Source organism: Argentina silus, assembly GCF_951799395.1.
Source record: "Argentina silus genome assembly, chromosome: 12".
Classification (NCBI taxonomy): domain Eukaryota; kingdom Metazoa; phylum Chordata; class Actinopteri; order Argentiniformes; family Argentinidae; genus Argentina; species Argentina silus.
This window is the reverse complement of record NC_139666.1, coordinates 6,236,871-6,250,586: the sequence shown is the minus strand read 5'-3', so window position 1 is coordinate 6,250,586 and position 13,716 is coordinate 6,236,871. Positions and strand designations below refer to the sequence as shown.

Genomic DNA, 13,716 nt, shown 5'->3' with positions numbered 1-13,716 from the left:
GCCTTTGTCTGAAAACAACACTGGTGCCGGGGGGTGTTATCCCCCTTGATTCGTTTGGAGAAAGCATTACAGCATTTCAGTTAATTGAAAAGTCAAAGCAAACTTTCCCACATATTTAAATTGTTACAATTCATATGACAACGTAATTTGCTGATTCACTTTCTGACCGGGTTCTATTGATTTCTTCACAGGTATACCGTCATTCCTTCCTGGCCTCCTATCTGATATACAACCTGCATACACGGTAGGTATATACAGTGTATATACACTCACTGACACTTTATTAGGAACACCTGTACACCTTCTCATGGAATAGAAAAATAACAATTGACCATGCCAAAAGAGTTGCAAAGAAACATTTTGAGTGAGGAAAAGAAGGGTTCAATTCTGACTTTACTGGCAGAGGGATACATTGAGCGTCAGGTTGCTTCCACCCTTACAATTTCAAAGACGGCGGTTCATAAGAACTAGGTCAAGCAGCAGACATCAGGGACAACAAAGCTACAGGTAGAGGGAGAAAACGACTCTCCACTCACCGGGATGACCGCCAACTCATTCAAATGTCACTCAACAACCGTAGGAAGACATCAAGTGACCTACAAAAAGAATGGCAAACGGCAGCTGGGGTGAAGTGCACGACGAGGACAGTTCGAAACAGTCTCCTACGGCTGAAGTCGTTCAAAGCTAGAAAAAAGCCCTTCATCGAGAAGCAAAGAAGAGCCAGGCTGAGGTTTGCAAGGACTGGAGTAGAGGACTGGAGTAAGGTCATCTTCTCTGATGAGTCCAATTTTTAGCTTTGCCTAACACCTGGTCGTCTAATGGTTAGACGGAGACCTGGAGAGGCCTACAAGCCACAGTGTCTCCCACCTACTGTGAAATCTGGTGGAGGATCGGTGATGATTTGGGGGTGCTTCAGCAAAGCTGGAATCGGGTAGATTTGTCTTTGTGAAGGACGCATGAATCAAGCCACGTACAAAGTTGTCCTGGAAGAAAACTTGCTTCCTTCTGCTCTGACAATGTTCCCCAACTCTGAGGATTGTTTTTTCCAGCAGGACAATGCTCCATGCCACACAGCCAAGTCAATCAAGGTATGGATGGAGGACCACCAGATCAAGACCCTGTCATGGCCAGCCCAATCCAACCTGGTTCCATTGAAACCATTGAAAACCATTGAAAACCTCTGAAATGTGATCAAGAGGAAGATGAATGGTCACAAGCCATCAAACAAAGCCGAGCTGCTTGAATTTTTGCGCCAGGAGTGGCATAAAGTCTCCCAACAGCAATGTGAAAGACTGGTGGAGAGCATGCCAAGACGCATGAAAGCTGTGATTGTAAATCAGGGTTATTCCACCAAATATTGATTTCTGAACTCTTCCTAAGTTAAAACATTAGTATTGTGTTGTTTAAAAATGAATATGAACTTGTTTTCTTTGCATTATTCTTTTTTGTTATTTTGACCAGTTTTACTCAAACACATACCTATAAATAGTAAAACCAGAGAAAGTGATAATTTTGCAGTGGTCTCTTAATTTTTTCCAGAGCTGTATATGTGGACATGAGATGGAAGGTTACATAGAAGTGTATACTAACGAATGTGCACAGTGCAACAATACTGTTTGTGTGTGAACCAGAGATTGTGTAGAGTAATTATGTTGGTGTGTGTGTGTGTGTGTGTGTGTGTGTGTGTGTGTGCGTGCGTGCATGCTTGCATGTGTGCTACGTGCCTGCGTGTGTGTGTGTGTGTTTTTGTGTGTGTGTTTCTGTGTGTGTGTTTCTGTGTGTGTGTTTCTGTGTGTGTTTCTGTGTTTCTGTGATGCAGGGAGGTGCGAGAGCTGAACCCTCCAGAGGTGTCTGACTCCGTTCTGCAGTTTGCTTCCTGGGGGATCAGAGGTCAACAGTTGGTGAGTAATGTACTGTAGTCTTCCAGGGTGACAGTCAGGCACAGACTAGGGGAGGCTGGTGGAGGTAGAAATCGGAGGACAGGTTCATTGTAATGCATGGAATGGAATGAGGAATGGTATCAAACACATCAAACAGCCTCCCCTGGTACAGATCTAGGATCAGCTTACCCTCCCCATATCATCTTAACCAATAGGGGGGCATTAACACTGTTCCAAGATCAGCATCAAGGGGAAGTGACAGTCTCAGTAAGAAGTCATCTGGGTCAACGCAGGACAAGGGCAGAGTCTCTAAAGTCTTCTCCGGATTCCTGTGTGTCCTCTCCCCCCTCGCCTCCTTCTCAAAACACCATTGGAGAAGAAGGTCCGAGGGGGGGAGGAACCTCGGACATTCTCCTCCAATGAGTTTGTAGGTAACGAGGCGAGGAGAGAGAAGATGTGAGGAGTCGAGGAAGGGAGTGTTGAGATTCCGGCTAGGCTAACCCGCTGCTCATTGCTCACTCCTTCATGTGGTGACGTTGCCGTAGGCCGACCCAGAGTCAAAGGTCTTCACTGTCACGCAACTCTGCCAGCGGAGCGGAGCGGAGAGAGAGCCTTGGTTACAGTATGTTCTGTGGATGATGTCACCCAGTCATGCAGGGGTCAGCCTCCGTGATGAGTCCTCTAGAACAGCTGAGTGTGTGAGGAGTGTGTCTCAATAGTTTAGCATGGCTTCCTTCCTTCCTTCCTTCCTTCCTTTCCTGTACTCGTCTGAGAACACAGGTTAGAATAAAGCGGCATGGTGTTGTGGTTTTCACCTGTTTAGGTGTTTAGAGGAAGGGAATACAGAGGAGAGGAGAAGAGAGGAGGAGAAGGAGAGGAGAGGAAGAGAGGAGGAGAAGAGAGGAGAAGAGGGGAGGAGAGGAGGGGAGGAGAGGAGAGATTATTATTATTATGATTATTATTACTATTAGGATGCAGCCAGTGACTCAGGCTAAATGGCGTGTACAACATCGTGTGTGTGTGTGTGTGTGTGTGTGTGTGTGTGTGTGTGTGCGTTGATAGCGTGTTCACTGAACATGCAGCTGTTGACTCAGTCACGTTGCGTTGTTCTGTTCTGTTCTGTTCTGTTGAGGATTATGTCATTCGGTCATGCATGGGCCAGTGTTTACCATGAGTCAGGACGCTACTCACGTGGAACCCCTCGTTGTGACACATGTACAGCAGGGGAGGCTGGTGGAGGTAGACATCGGAAGGACATCGGGGCTCATTGTAATGCACGGAACGGAATGAGGAATGGTATCAAACAAAAGCAGTTTCATGGACAGGTGTGGGCTATTCCTTTGTTATTTATTTATCAGTTAAGCAGGTGAAAGGTCTGAGTTGATTCCAAATGTGTCATTTGCATTTGGAAGCTGTTGCTGTGAACGCACAACATGCAATCAAAGGAGCTCTCAGTGCAAGTGAAACACGCCATCCTTATGCTGCAAAAACAAAAGAAATCCATCAGAGAGATAGCGACAACATTAGGAGTGGCCAAATCAACAGTTTGATACATTCTGAGAGAAAAAGAACGCACTGGTGAGCTTGGCAACACAAAAAGGCCTGAATGTCCACATACGATAACAGTGATGGATGATCGCAGGATCCTTCACGTGGTAAAGAAAAACCCCTTCACAACATCTAGCCAAGTGAAGAACACTCTCCAGGAGGTAGGCATATCATTATCCAAGTCTACCATAAAGACAAGACTTCACAAGAGCAAATACAGAGGGTTCACCACAAGGTGCAAACCATTCATAAGCCTCAAGAATAGAAAGGCTAGATTAGACTTTGCAAAAAAACATCTAAAAAAGCCAGCCCAGTTCTGGAACAGCATTCTTTGGACAGATGAAACTAAGATCAACCTGTACCAGCATGATGGGAAGAAAAAAGTATGGAGAAGGCTTGGAACTGCTCATGGTCCGAAGCATACCACATCATCTATAAAATACGGTGGAGGCAGTGTGAAGGCATGGGCATGCATGGCTTCCAATGGGTCACTTGTGTTTATTGATGATGTAACAGAAGACTGAAGCAGCCGGATGAATTCTGAAGTGTTTAGGGATATACTGCCTGCTTAGATTCAGCCAAATTCAACAAAGTTGATTGGACGGTGCTTCACAGTACAGATGGACAATGACCCAAAACATACTGCGAAAGCAACCCAGGAGTTTTTTAAGGCAAAGAAGTGGAATATTCTGCAATGTCGGAAGTCAATCACCTGATCTGAACCCGAGCATGCATTTCACTTGCTGAAGACAAAACTAAAGGCAGAAAGACCCACGAAGAAACAACAACTGAAGACAGCTGCAGTAAAGGCCTGGCAAAGCATCACAAAGGAGAAAACCCAGCATTTGGTGATGTCCATGGGTTCCAGACTTCAGGCAGTCATTGCCTGCAAAAGATTCTCGCCAAAGTACTAAAAATGAACATTTTATTTATGATCATAAAGAGATTATATTGTTGCCCAAATACATTTGAGCCCCTGAAAATAGAGGACTGTGTATAAAAATGGATGCACGTTTCATACGATATTTTCGTTCAACGCCTTGAATTCAAGCTGAAAGTCTGCACTTCAATTGCATCTCGATTGTTTCATTTCAAATCCATTGTGGTGGCGTACAGAGCCAAAATTATGAAAATTGTGTCACTATCCAAATATTTCCGGACCTAACTGTACAGTAATGTATTTTCTTTTTTTATTGAATTCCACCAGTCAGACATGAGGAGATTCCTCTAGCTCATAACCAGTGAGCCTGATAGTCATCACTGAGCCTACATACTACAGTCTGTTCCGCAGGACAAATAGAAAACCATTATTGGATTATATCTCTCTGCAGGAGACTGCTGTAACAGAGGAGATGAGCCACTCATTTTGAAGCCATTTTTCTCCTCGGGTAGATAAATGGCCCACGTCACATCGTTCTCTACCACGAGATCACCGCTGAGTGTGTCTAATACAGACGATGCTTCAGCAGTCTCCCTCTCATTCACTTACACACTGCCACGGAGGGAGAGAGAGGGGGGGGGAGGGGGGAGAGGGAGAGAGAGAGGGAGAGAGGGGGGGAGAGAGAACAGAGGGAGGGAGAGAGAGAGAGTCAGAAAGGGAGAAGGAGAAGGAGAGGGAGAATGAGAGAGAGAGAGACAGAGAGGTAGTGCGTGTGATTGACTGGGTTCAAGCCCAGGTCATCTCCTGTGCACCACCAGAATATGTTAGGTCGCTGAGCTAAAGCCTAGGCATCAGCTTATACAGTATAATGAACAGACAACAACAACCTCAGCTCCACTAAACCACCTCTTTTGATGAGGAACAACAGCAACAACATCAACAACAACAACAACAGCAACAACAACAACAACAACAGCAACAGCATCAACAACAACAACAACAACAACAACTCAATGGAAGACTTGCAGCAAAGAACCTCCAACCTGATATCAGATCGGCTGAAGTCTGCTGAACAAAGGGAGCATCAAGGATGAACAACGTGTCTAAAGGCACATACAACGTGTTCTCGCCCAACAATGAGGAGCCTCGGCTGACTCACAAGGCTCTTTAATGACACCTCTTATCTACAGTAGTAATATTCATAATTCATAACACATAACTCATCGCCCCCCTCCGAACCCCCTCGCTCTGCTCCGAGGTGGATGCTGATCAAAGGTTGTTCCTGACATGAGGAAGACAAGCCAAACAACAATAACATCCCTCCCCTCTCCTCAACCCCTGAAAAGAAGCAATTACAGAGCAGAGAAAGAGAACAACAGGACAACTAATCAAGCGTGGGTGTTGGGCACCAGGTCTCTTTCCCAGAGTGACGCCCCTGCCCACAAGAATGTTAAGCATGGAATAATCAGGCCATTATTTCTAAGAGAGAAGACAAGGGAAGTAATTAACCATTTGATAGCATATTTATCTACTTTCTGCAGTATTTATACCTGCACTCCCATGTGTGATCACTTACAGCCAGAAAGTCCCTGCAGTGGGGTGTGTTTGTGTGTGCGTGTGTGTGTGTGTGTGTGTGTGTGTGTGTGTGTGTGTGTGTGTGTGTGTGTGTGTGTGTGTGTGTGTGTGAGTGAGTGTGCATGGATGAGCGCAGTGTGTGTGTGTGTGTGTGTGTGTGTGTGTGTGTGTGTGTACAGCTCCATTAATAACACAGTAGGTCATTATTATTCATCAGCTCCTTCAGCATATTTGTCTGTGTTATCGCTCCAGATAGACTCATTATTCATGAGCAACCTCTGCATGCGTTTTCATCCCTCTCCGCTCGACACACACACACCTCCTCAGAGGACTCTCATGTAAATACATTTCCTCTATTTGTCTAACGGGAAGAAGTTTAAAAATGACCACTTCTTACTCCAAATCTTACGACCCTCATCTGGGCAATCCATTATATGCAGTGCAGTACCTAGGAGTTGACTCTGTGAGATCTATGGCTTTGTGAGTACTGGTGTTGCGAGAATGCAAATGTTTGAGAGGAGTAGCAGCAGGATGGTCTTATGGAGGGAGTTGACTATGGTGGAGTGCCATCCTGCTGCTCATCCATATTCTATTCTATTCTATTCTATTGTATTCTATCTGGCTCAGTGGAGCGTACCTGGCAGGAAGACTGGGACATCCAGAGTCAGACCAGCAGCCAACAGAACAGAACAGTCTCTCCTCTCTCACTTCTCTCTCTCCTCCACTACAAAGACACCAATGTCTCCTCTCTCACTCCTCCTATCCTCCACTGCAGACATATCAGTGCCAATGAGAAGGAGAGGAAGAAACAAAACAAGTCATACCTTTCTTCCAGGGGAGGCTGGTGGAGGTAGAAACTGGAGGACGGGCTCATTGTAATCCATGGAACGGAATGAGAAACGGTATCAAACCCACGTGGTGGGAGAAATTGGATGAAGGGTTTGATACCGTTCAGTGTACTGCTGATCTCTGCTGAAAGCTAGCTTTCATCATGAACTCTGGCTTCATCTGTCTGTCTGTTTGTCTTTCTGTCTCTCTGTCTGTCCTCAGGTGTACAGTATGTGTTTACCTCTTAACCTGTCTGTCTGTCTGTCTCTCTACAGGTGTATGTGTTTGAGAACAACATCTACTACCAGACAGATGTCAAGAGCAGCTCCTGGAGACTGACGTCCTCAGGGCAGGAGGGAGTGGTCTTCAACGGCATCGCTGATTGGCTGTATGAGGGTAAGACTACCCACTGGCTGTGAAAGGAATTTCACCCTTGTGAAATAACCGCTTTCTTATCCTAATGCCTGGAGATACATAAGCATATTTCCTTACAGCTGTATGAGGGTAAGACCACCCACTGTGACCATACAATTTGTCATCAATGGGAATCATTCTACATGGACTGTAACTCCAGCAGGGGAGGCTGGTGGAGGTAGAAATCGGAGGACAGGCTCATTGTAATGCATGGAATGGAATGAGGAATGGTATCAAACACATGTTTAATGCCATTCCTCATTCCATTCCATGCATTATAATGAGCCTGTCCTCCTTCCTCCACCAGCCTCCCCCGAACCGCAGCCATAATCCTGTAGAATCGCTGGGTGACACATGCAATCAGAAGCAGGAGAAGGGGAAGGCCATTGTATCTGTGCATTCCACTCCACTAAGACAATACGCTTTTATCTACAACCAAAAAGGCTTTCATCCAAAGGTTTCTTCCACAGATACAGCCGAAGAGCTGCTTTGGAACCCTTTTTCCGAAGGGTGTACTTTAAGACGCTGTATCGTGTATCGTAACAACTCAGTATAGATTGTTATGGTGAAGAACGTGTCAATTTCCTCATGTTTTATCTCTATGGAAACTGTATTATGACCAAACCATCTGTATTGCATTGACTGGCCATCGCACCCTGTGTATAACTCAGGGTAGAGGGAAATGTTGAATAAAGATTGTGAGGGGTTGTGTTGGTGGTCCATAGTCCGTTGTTACATGCAGACAGATTACTGGCTCTTTAGAGCAGGGAAACTCAGGAATCAGCTATTTTTACCTCATGCTATTGTCTAAGCCCATGAAAACGGGTATTTTTGTTGTGTAAGCCAATGCAAATGGCTATTTCTGCCTATCTATTGTGTACAGTAAGCCAATGAAAAGTGTTATTTTGCACATGCTTTAGTGTAATACAATGAAAAGGGCTATTTTTGCCAATGCTACTGTATTATGTAAACCAATGAAAAGGGGTATTTTCAGCTACTGTATTGAGTTTGACAATGAAAAAGGCTATTCATTTCCATGTCATTGTGATTGCCAATGGAAAATACTATATTATTACTGTGGCCTACTCTGGCATGTTTTCAATGGAGAGGAGAACAGTTTATAATTTAAATCTCCTTCACAGCTCCTGCTAGCTTGGCACCGTTACACCCTACTATATAATGGCTCCTCAGCTTCTCACATTCTATTATATATGAAATTCTGTTCTATCCTTTTCTACAGTGAATACAACCAGATGTTTAGCACTTTCAGCTGTATTTTGAATACAAAAGATGCTATACAAATACAGATTATGGCAGTAAGCATGAAAATACGTCTCTATTCTATGTGGAGGAGATAACAACAACTTTGTCAGGAGACGGAGGGATTACCTCATCTAAAGCCTTTCCAAGGTCAGGTTGGATTTGCTACGGATGGATTACGACCAAGATTAAGTCTGTATGGGTATCTAAAGGGTATCTGAAGGTGATCTAAACATCCCCCCAAACCCATGTTTGGTCCTGGCTTAGTCATCGAAAACAGTGATTTGTCAGAAACAATATTTTATTCACTAGCCAATGTTTACATGCCAGACATTTTCACATTCAAAAATGCATATTCCCTTATTCTCTTATTCCTTGTTTACTCTTTCAAGTATGACCTAGAAACATCCACATCAAGCAACATCTGTAGATTTCAAGGCCACCAGGTAAAGAAGACCCTTAGAGTCGTTCGTCTTCCGCGTAGCAGGGAGCCACTGGAGCTCTACAATGGAGAGGCCCAGCTTCCCCACAATCTCCTCAATAAGGCTCTGATTGAGAGTGAGACAGGAGAACTTCTGCCCCTTCACTAAGTAGTAGCTCTGGCCCAGGCTTACGATCATCACCAGCGCCCCGCCTGGATTCAGCAGCGACACCAGGTTACCGAAGGCTTGGCGGAAGATGTCCAGGTCTTGGCAAACATTTTCCAGACACAGACAGGTCATCACACAGTCTGCTGGCTCCACGGTGAGAGGGTGGAAAGGGTTCTCCTGGCAGATGTCACACCTCAATACCTGCTTGATCTTCTGTCTCAGCTGGACCTCCACCTGGGCTGGTGTTCTGGTGAAGAAGAGGGACATGGGGAACAGCGGATGTTAAGTGTGGACGCTTGGGATGAGCCAACAATGACGTCACCCTTTGAAGTTGTTTAAGAAATGGTTACGTGAGGGTTAGTTTAGGGTTATGGTTATGGTTATGGTTATGGTTATGGTTATAGTTATAGTTAAAGTTAGGGTTAGGATTAGGGTACGGTTAGGGTAACCTTAACCCATTATGGTAAAAGGTAACCCTAACCCTAACCCATTATGGTAAAAGTTAGGGTTAGGGTTATGATTAAGGTTAGTGTTAGAGTTACGGTTAGGGTAAGGTTAGGGTTAGTGTTAGGGTAAGGTTAGGGTTAGGGTTATGGTAAAGGTTAGGGTAAGGTCATCCCAAGGATTTACCCAAGGAGAAAAGACTCCTTATAGACACACAGCTAAAGTGTATGAATCAGTACGTCTGCTGAAAGAAGAGGGTTAGGGTAAAGGTTAGGGTTAGAGTTAGGGTAAAGGTTAGGGTTAGAGTTAGGGTAAAGGTTAGGGTTAGAGTTAGGGTAAAGGTTAGGGTTAGGGTTAGGGTTATGATTAAGGTTAGTGTTAGAGTTAGGGTAAAGGTTAGGGTTAGGGTTAGGGTTATGATTAAGGTTAGTGTTAGAGTTAGGGTAAAGGTTAGGGTTAGAGTTAGGGTAAAGGTTAGGGTTAGAGTTAGGGTAAAGGTTAGGGTTAGGGTTATGATTAAGGTTAGTGTTAGAGTTAGAGTTAGGGTAAAGGTTAGGGTTAGGGTTAGGGTTATGATTAAGGTTAGTGTTAGAGTTAGGGTAAAGGTTAGGGTTAGAGTTAGGGTAAAGGTTAGGGTTAGGGTTATGATTAAGGTTAGTGTTAGAGTTAGGGTAAAGGTTAGGGTTAGAGTTAGGGTAAAGGTTAGGGTTAGGGTTAGATCAAATAAAGAAGTACTTTACCTGTTCCCCTCCAGCTCACACACATACTGGATGATGGGCTTCCAGTCGAAACAGCCATGTTCGCTTTTCACCCAGCTGGTGATCTCTCTCCGACAGCTTTCCACGTAGTCTGACAGGACAATCTCCTCGAAGTAGCTACAGGCACTGATCAGGCAATGGATGGTGGGCCCACTCCCGACTTCAATAAACCTTCTGCCTCTGTACCTCCCTGACAACAACATATAGTCCAAATCAATGTTCGTCAAATTAGATTAGATTAGATTAGATTCAACTTTATTGTCATTGTGCAGAGTACAAGTACAGAGACAACGAAATGCAGTTAGCGTCTAACCAGAAGTGCAAAATAGCAGAAAGTGCAATGAACAGTATTTACAGGTAGTGCAATATATGATCAGTAGTAGTGCAGTATAATATAGTATAATATAAGCAGTAATATAGCAGTGCAGTATAGCAGTATGTGAGTAGCAGTAGCATTATAGCAGAATAAATAGTTACAGTATGAGCAGTGTAGCAGCATATGAGCTGTATGGGTAATGCAGTCTAGCAGTATATATGTATTAACAGTAACATGAGGTAGATGCAGAATAAATATAAGTATGGAATGCCGTATAAACAGTATAAACAAGTATGTACAGTATGTGCAGTAGTATTAAAGAAAATATAGGATATGTGCATTATGTGCATTATGAACAGTATGAACAGGTATGTACAGAAGAGCAGTGGTATTGAGTAAGAGCAGGGGAGGGGAGTAATAGTGCAATAGTGCAATTGTCCGGGTGGGGGGGGGGGGGGGGGGTTGCGGGGGTAGTAGGTTGTCAGGTAGGTGTAGTGTTCAAGTTCAGCAGGGTGACAGCCGCAGGGAAGAAGCTGCCTCTGAACCTACTGGTTCGGGTGCGGAGAGACCTGTAGCGCCTCCCGGAGGGGAGTGGGGTGAAAAGTCTATGGTTGGGGTGAGAGATGTCCTTGACGATGCTGCGTGCCTTACGCAAGCATCGTTTGCCCTGGACAGCCTCGATGGAGGGGAGTGAGGAACCGGTGATGCGTTGGGCAGTTTTCACCACCCTCTGCAGTGCTTTCCGGTCCGATGCCGAGCAGTTGCCATACCATACTGTGACACAGTTGGTAAGGATACTCTCGATGGTGCAGCGGTAGAAGTTCACCAGGATCTGAGGAGATAGATGGACCTTCTTTAGTCTCCTCAGGAAGAAGAGACGCTGGTGAGCCTTCTTTATCAGGGTGGAGGTGTTGAGGGTCCAGGAGAGGTCCTCAGAGATGTGGACACCCAGAAACTTGAAGCTGGTGACTCGCTCCACCTCAGTCCCGTTGATGAGGATGGGGGTGTGTGCGCCAGCTTTAGACTTCCTGAAGTCCACAATGAGTTCTTTGGTCTTCTTGGTGTTGAGAGCCAGGTTATTGTCGTTGCACCACACTGTTAGGTGCTGGACCTCCTCCCTGTAGGCCGACTCATCGTTGTTGCTGATGAGACCGATCACCGTTGTGTCGTCTGCAAACTTAACAATGGTGTTTGAGCCATGTACAGGTGTGCAGTCGTAGGTGAAGAGGGAGTAAAGGAGGGGGCTCAGCACACAGCCTTGTGGAACACCGGTGTTCAGGGTGAGGGTTGAGGAGGTGTGGTTGTGAAGCCTAACAGACTGCGGCCTGTTGGTCAGGAAGTCTAGAATCCAGTTGCAGAGGGAGGGGTTGATGCCCAGTTGCCTGAGTTTGGAGATCAGTTTGGAGGGGATGATGGTGTTGAATGCTGAGCTGAAGTCAATAAACAGCATTCTCACATAAGAGTTAGTCTTGTCGAGGTGGGACAGGGCGGAGTGGAGTGCCGTTGAAATGGCATCCTCTGTACTCCTGTTCTGCCGGTAGGCGAATTGAAAGGGGTCCAGTGTGGGTGGTAGGCAGGTCTTGAGTTGAGCTAAGACCAGCCTCTCGAAGCACTTCATGATGATGGGCGTGAGTGCCACTGGTCGGAAGTCATTTAAGCTCGTTGCAGTGGAGTGTTTTGGCACCGGCACGATGGAGGTGGTTTTGAAGCACGCGGGGACAGCTGCTTGGGCTAGGGACAGGTTGAATATGTCAGTCCAAACCTTAGTCAGCTACACAGCGCAGGCCCTGAGGACGCGTCCGGGGATCCCATCAGGACCAGCAGCCTTGCGTGCGTTAGTCCTGCTCAGTGCCGCACACACGTCGGTGGGGGATAGAGTGAGGGGCTGGTGATCCGCAGGGAGCACAGCCTTGATGGCCACCTCCTTGTTGTCCCTGTCAAAGCGGCCGTAGAAGTGGTTCAGCTCATCAGGGAGGGAGGCGTCAACGGAGAGGGGTGAGGTGTTAGATGGTTTGTAGTCAGTGATGGCCTGGATGCCCTGCCACATGCGTCGGGGGTCAGAGTTGTTTCTGAAGTGATCCTCTATCCTCAGCTTGTGGTTGTGCTTGGCCTTTTTGATGCCCCTCTGCAGATTAGCCCTGGATGAGCTATAGGCCCGAGCATCCCCTGATCTGAAGGCAATGTTTTCAGACCTAAGGTATCAAATTGAGTGCTTGTCCCCTTACATTTTGACATGTCTCTGATGTCTGAAAATGTCTGGCTTGGAAGAATTTTAAGGCACAATCTGGGATTTGTTCTGCTGTTCTGTCGTCATTTCAATTCATGATATAGGCCTATTATTGGATAATTATTTGTAAATGCTTAAGGAGCTTAGTAACCCTAAAACCCTAACCCAAAATATATGGTTTTACGTAATAGTTTGTTAATGATGTCTTTGTCAACACACAATGTACAGCATAGCTTTGACATATGTTTAAAACCCTAAATTTCATGGACTTTACATACAAAGATTTGTTTTAATATTATGTTGAAACTTATGTCAAAAGTTGAGTGGATCCTTCTTCGAAAATGGAGAGATTCCAACATCACACATAGCCTACCACAGGTGATCATGCACAACTTGACTTGATGTTAAAAATGTCACTTACCTGATGAAAAGGTGTTGTTCAGCTGGCTGAGAATGAAAGGTAGTTGTGTCTCCTCTGAGCGATAACCCTGCGGACAGCTGTAATGGGAGTCAATGTACCAACGGGAGTCAAAATGTTTCAGATAAAACTCTCCAGTAGTGAACGTGCCTTCCTCCATATCCTATAATGATATAACAGTGAGAGGGGTACAGGAGTGAGAGTGAGGAGTGGAGGCTGGTGGAGGTAGAAATCAGAGGACAATGAGCCCATTGTAATGCATGGGATGGAATGATGAATGGTATCAAACATGTGTTCTACCTCCACGTGTGTTTGATACCATTCCTAATTCTATTCCATGCATTACAATGAGCCCATACTCTGATCCAGTCAGAACACTGAATGCCAGATAAATAGCTAAACATTTACCATTTATTCCCAGCTGCTTAAGATAACAATTTTCCTAGCCCTGCCTCCAGCAATGACTAATGTCTTCTGTATGATTATATTGTGCAGTTTTTGGACTTTGGACTAAAACGGGTTATGGAGCATTTCTCAATATCTGAGTCCGATATTTATTGCTTGCAAACAAGAGACAA

General features: G+C 45.3%; 2 protein-coding genes across 2 annotated transcripts in view; one reads left to right on the top strand and one right to left on the bottom strand.

Moving 5' to 3' along the window:
* Positions 1–13,716, top strand: part of LOC310813223 (inactive dipeptidyl peptidase 10-like) — a gene marked incomplete at both ends in the record, with an annotated part of 45,165 nt that overhangs the window by 16,481 nt on the left and 14,968 nt on the right. The window contains 3 exons of the mRNA XM_083682086.1: positions 192–244; positions 1,820–1,901; positions 6,987–7,107. Coding sequence (XP_083538212.1) covers positions 192–244; positions 1,820–1,901; positions 6,987–7,107 — 256 coding nt within the window. The remainder of the gene's footprint in view (positions 1–191; positions 245–1,819; positions 1,902–6,986; positions 7,108–13,716) is intronic.
* On the bottom strand, positions 8,799–13,298 carry LOC310813143 (nicotinamide N-methyltransferase-like; the record flags this gene model as incomplete). The annotated part of the gene is made up of 3 exons (XM_083682005.1): positions 8,799–9,222; positions 10,160–10,367; positions 13,142–13,298. The coding sequence occupies 3 exons, from the start codon at positions 13,296–13,298 to the stop codon at positions 8,799–8,801; spliced, it is 789 nt and encodes a 262-aa protein (XP_083538131.1).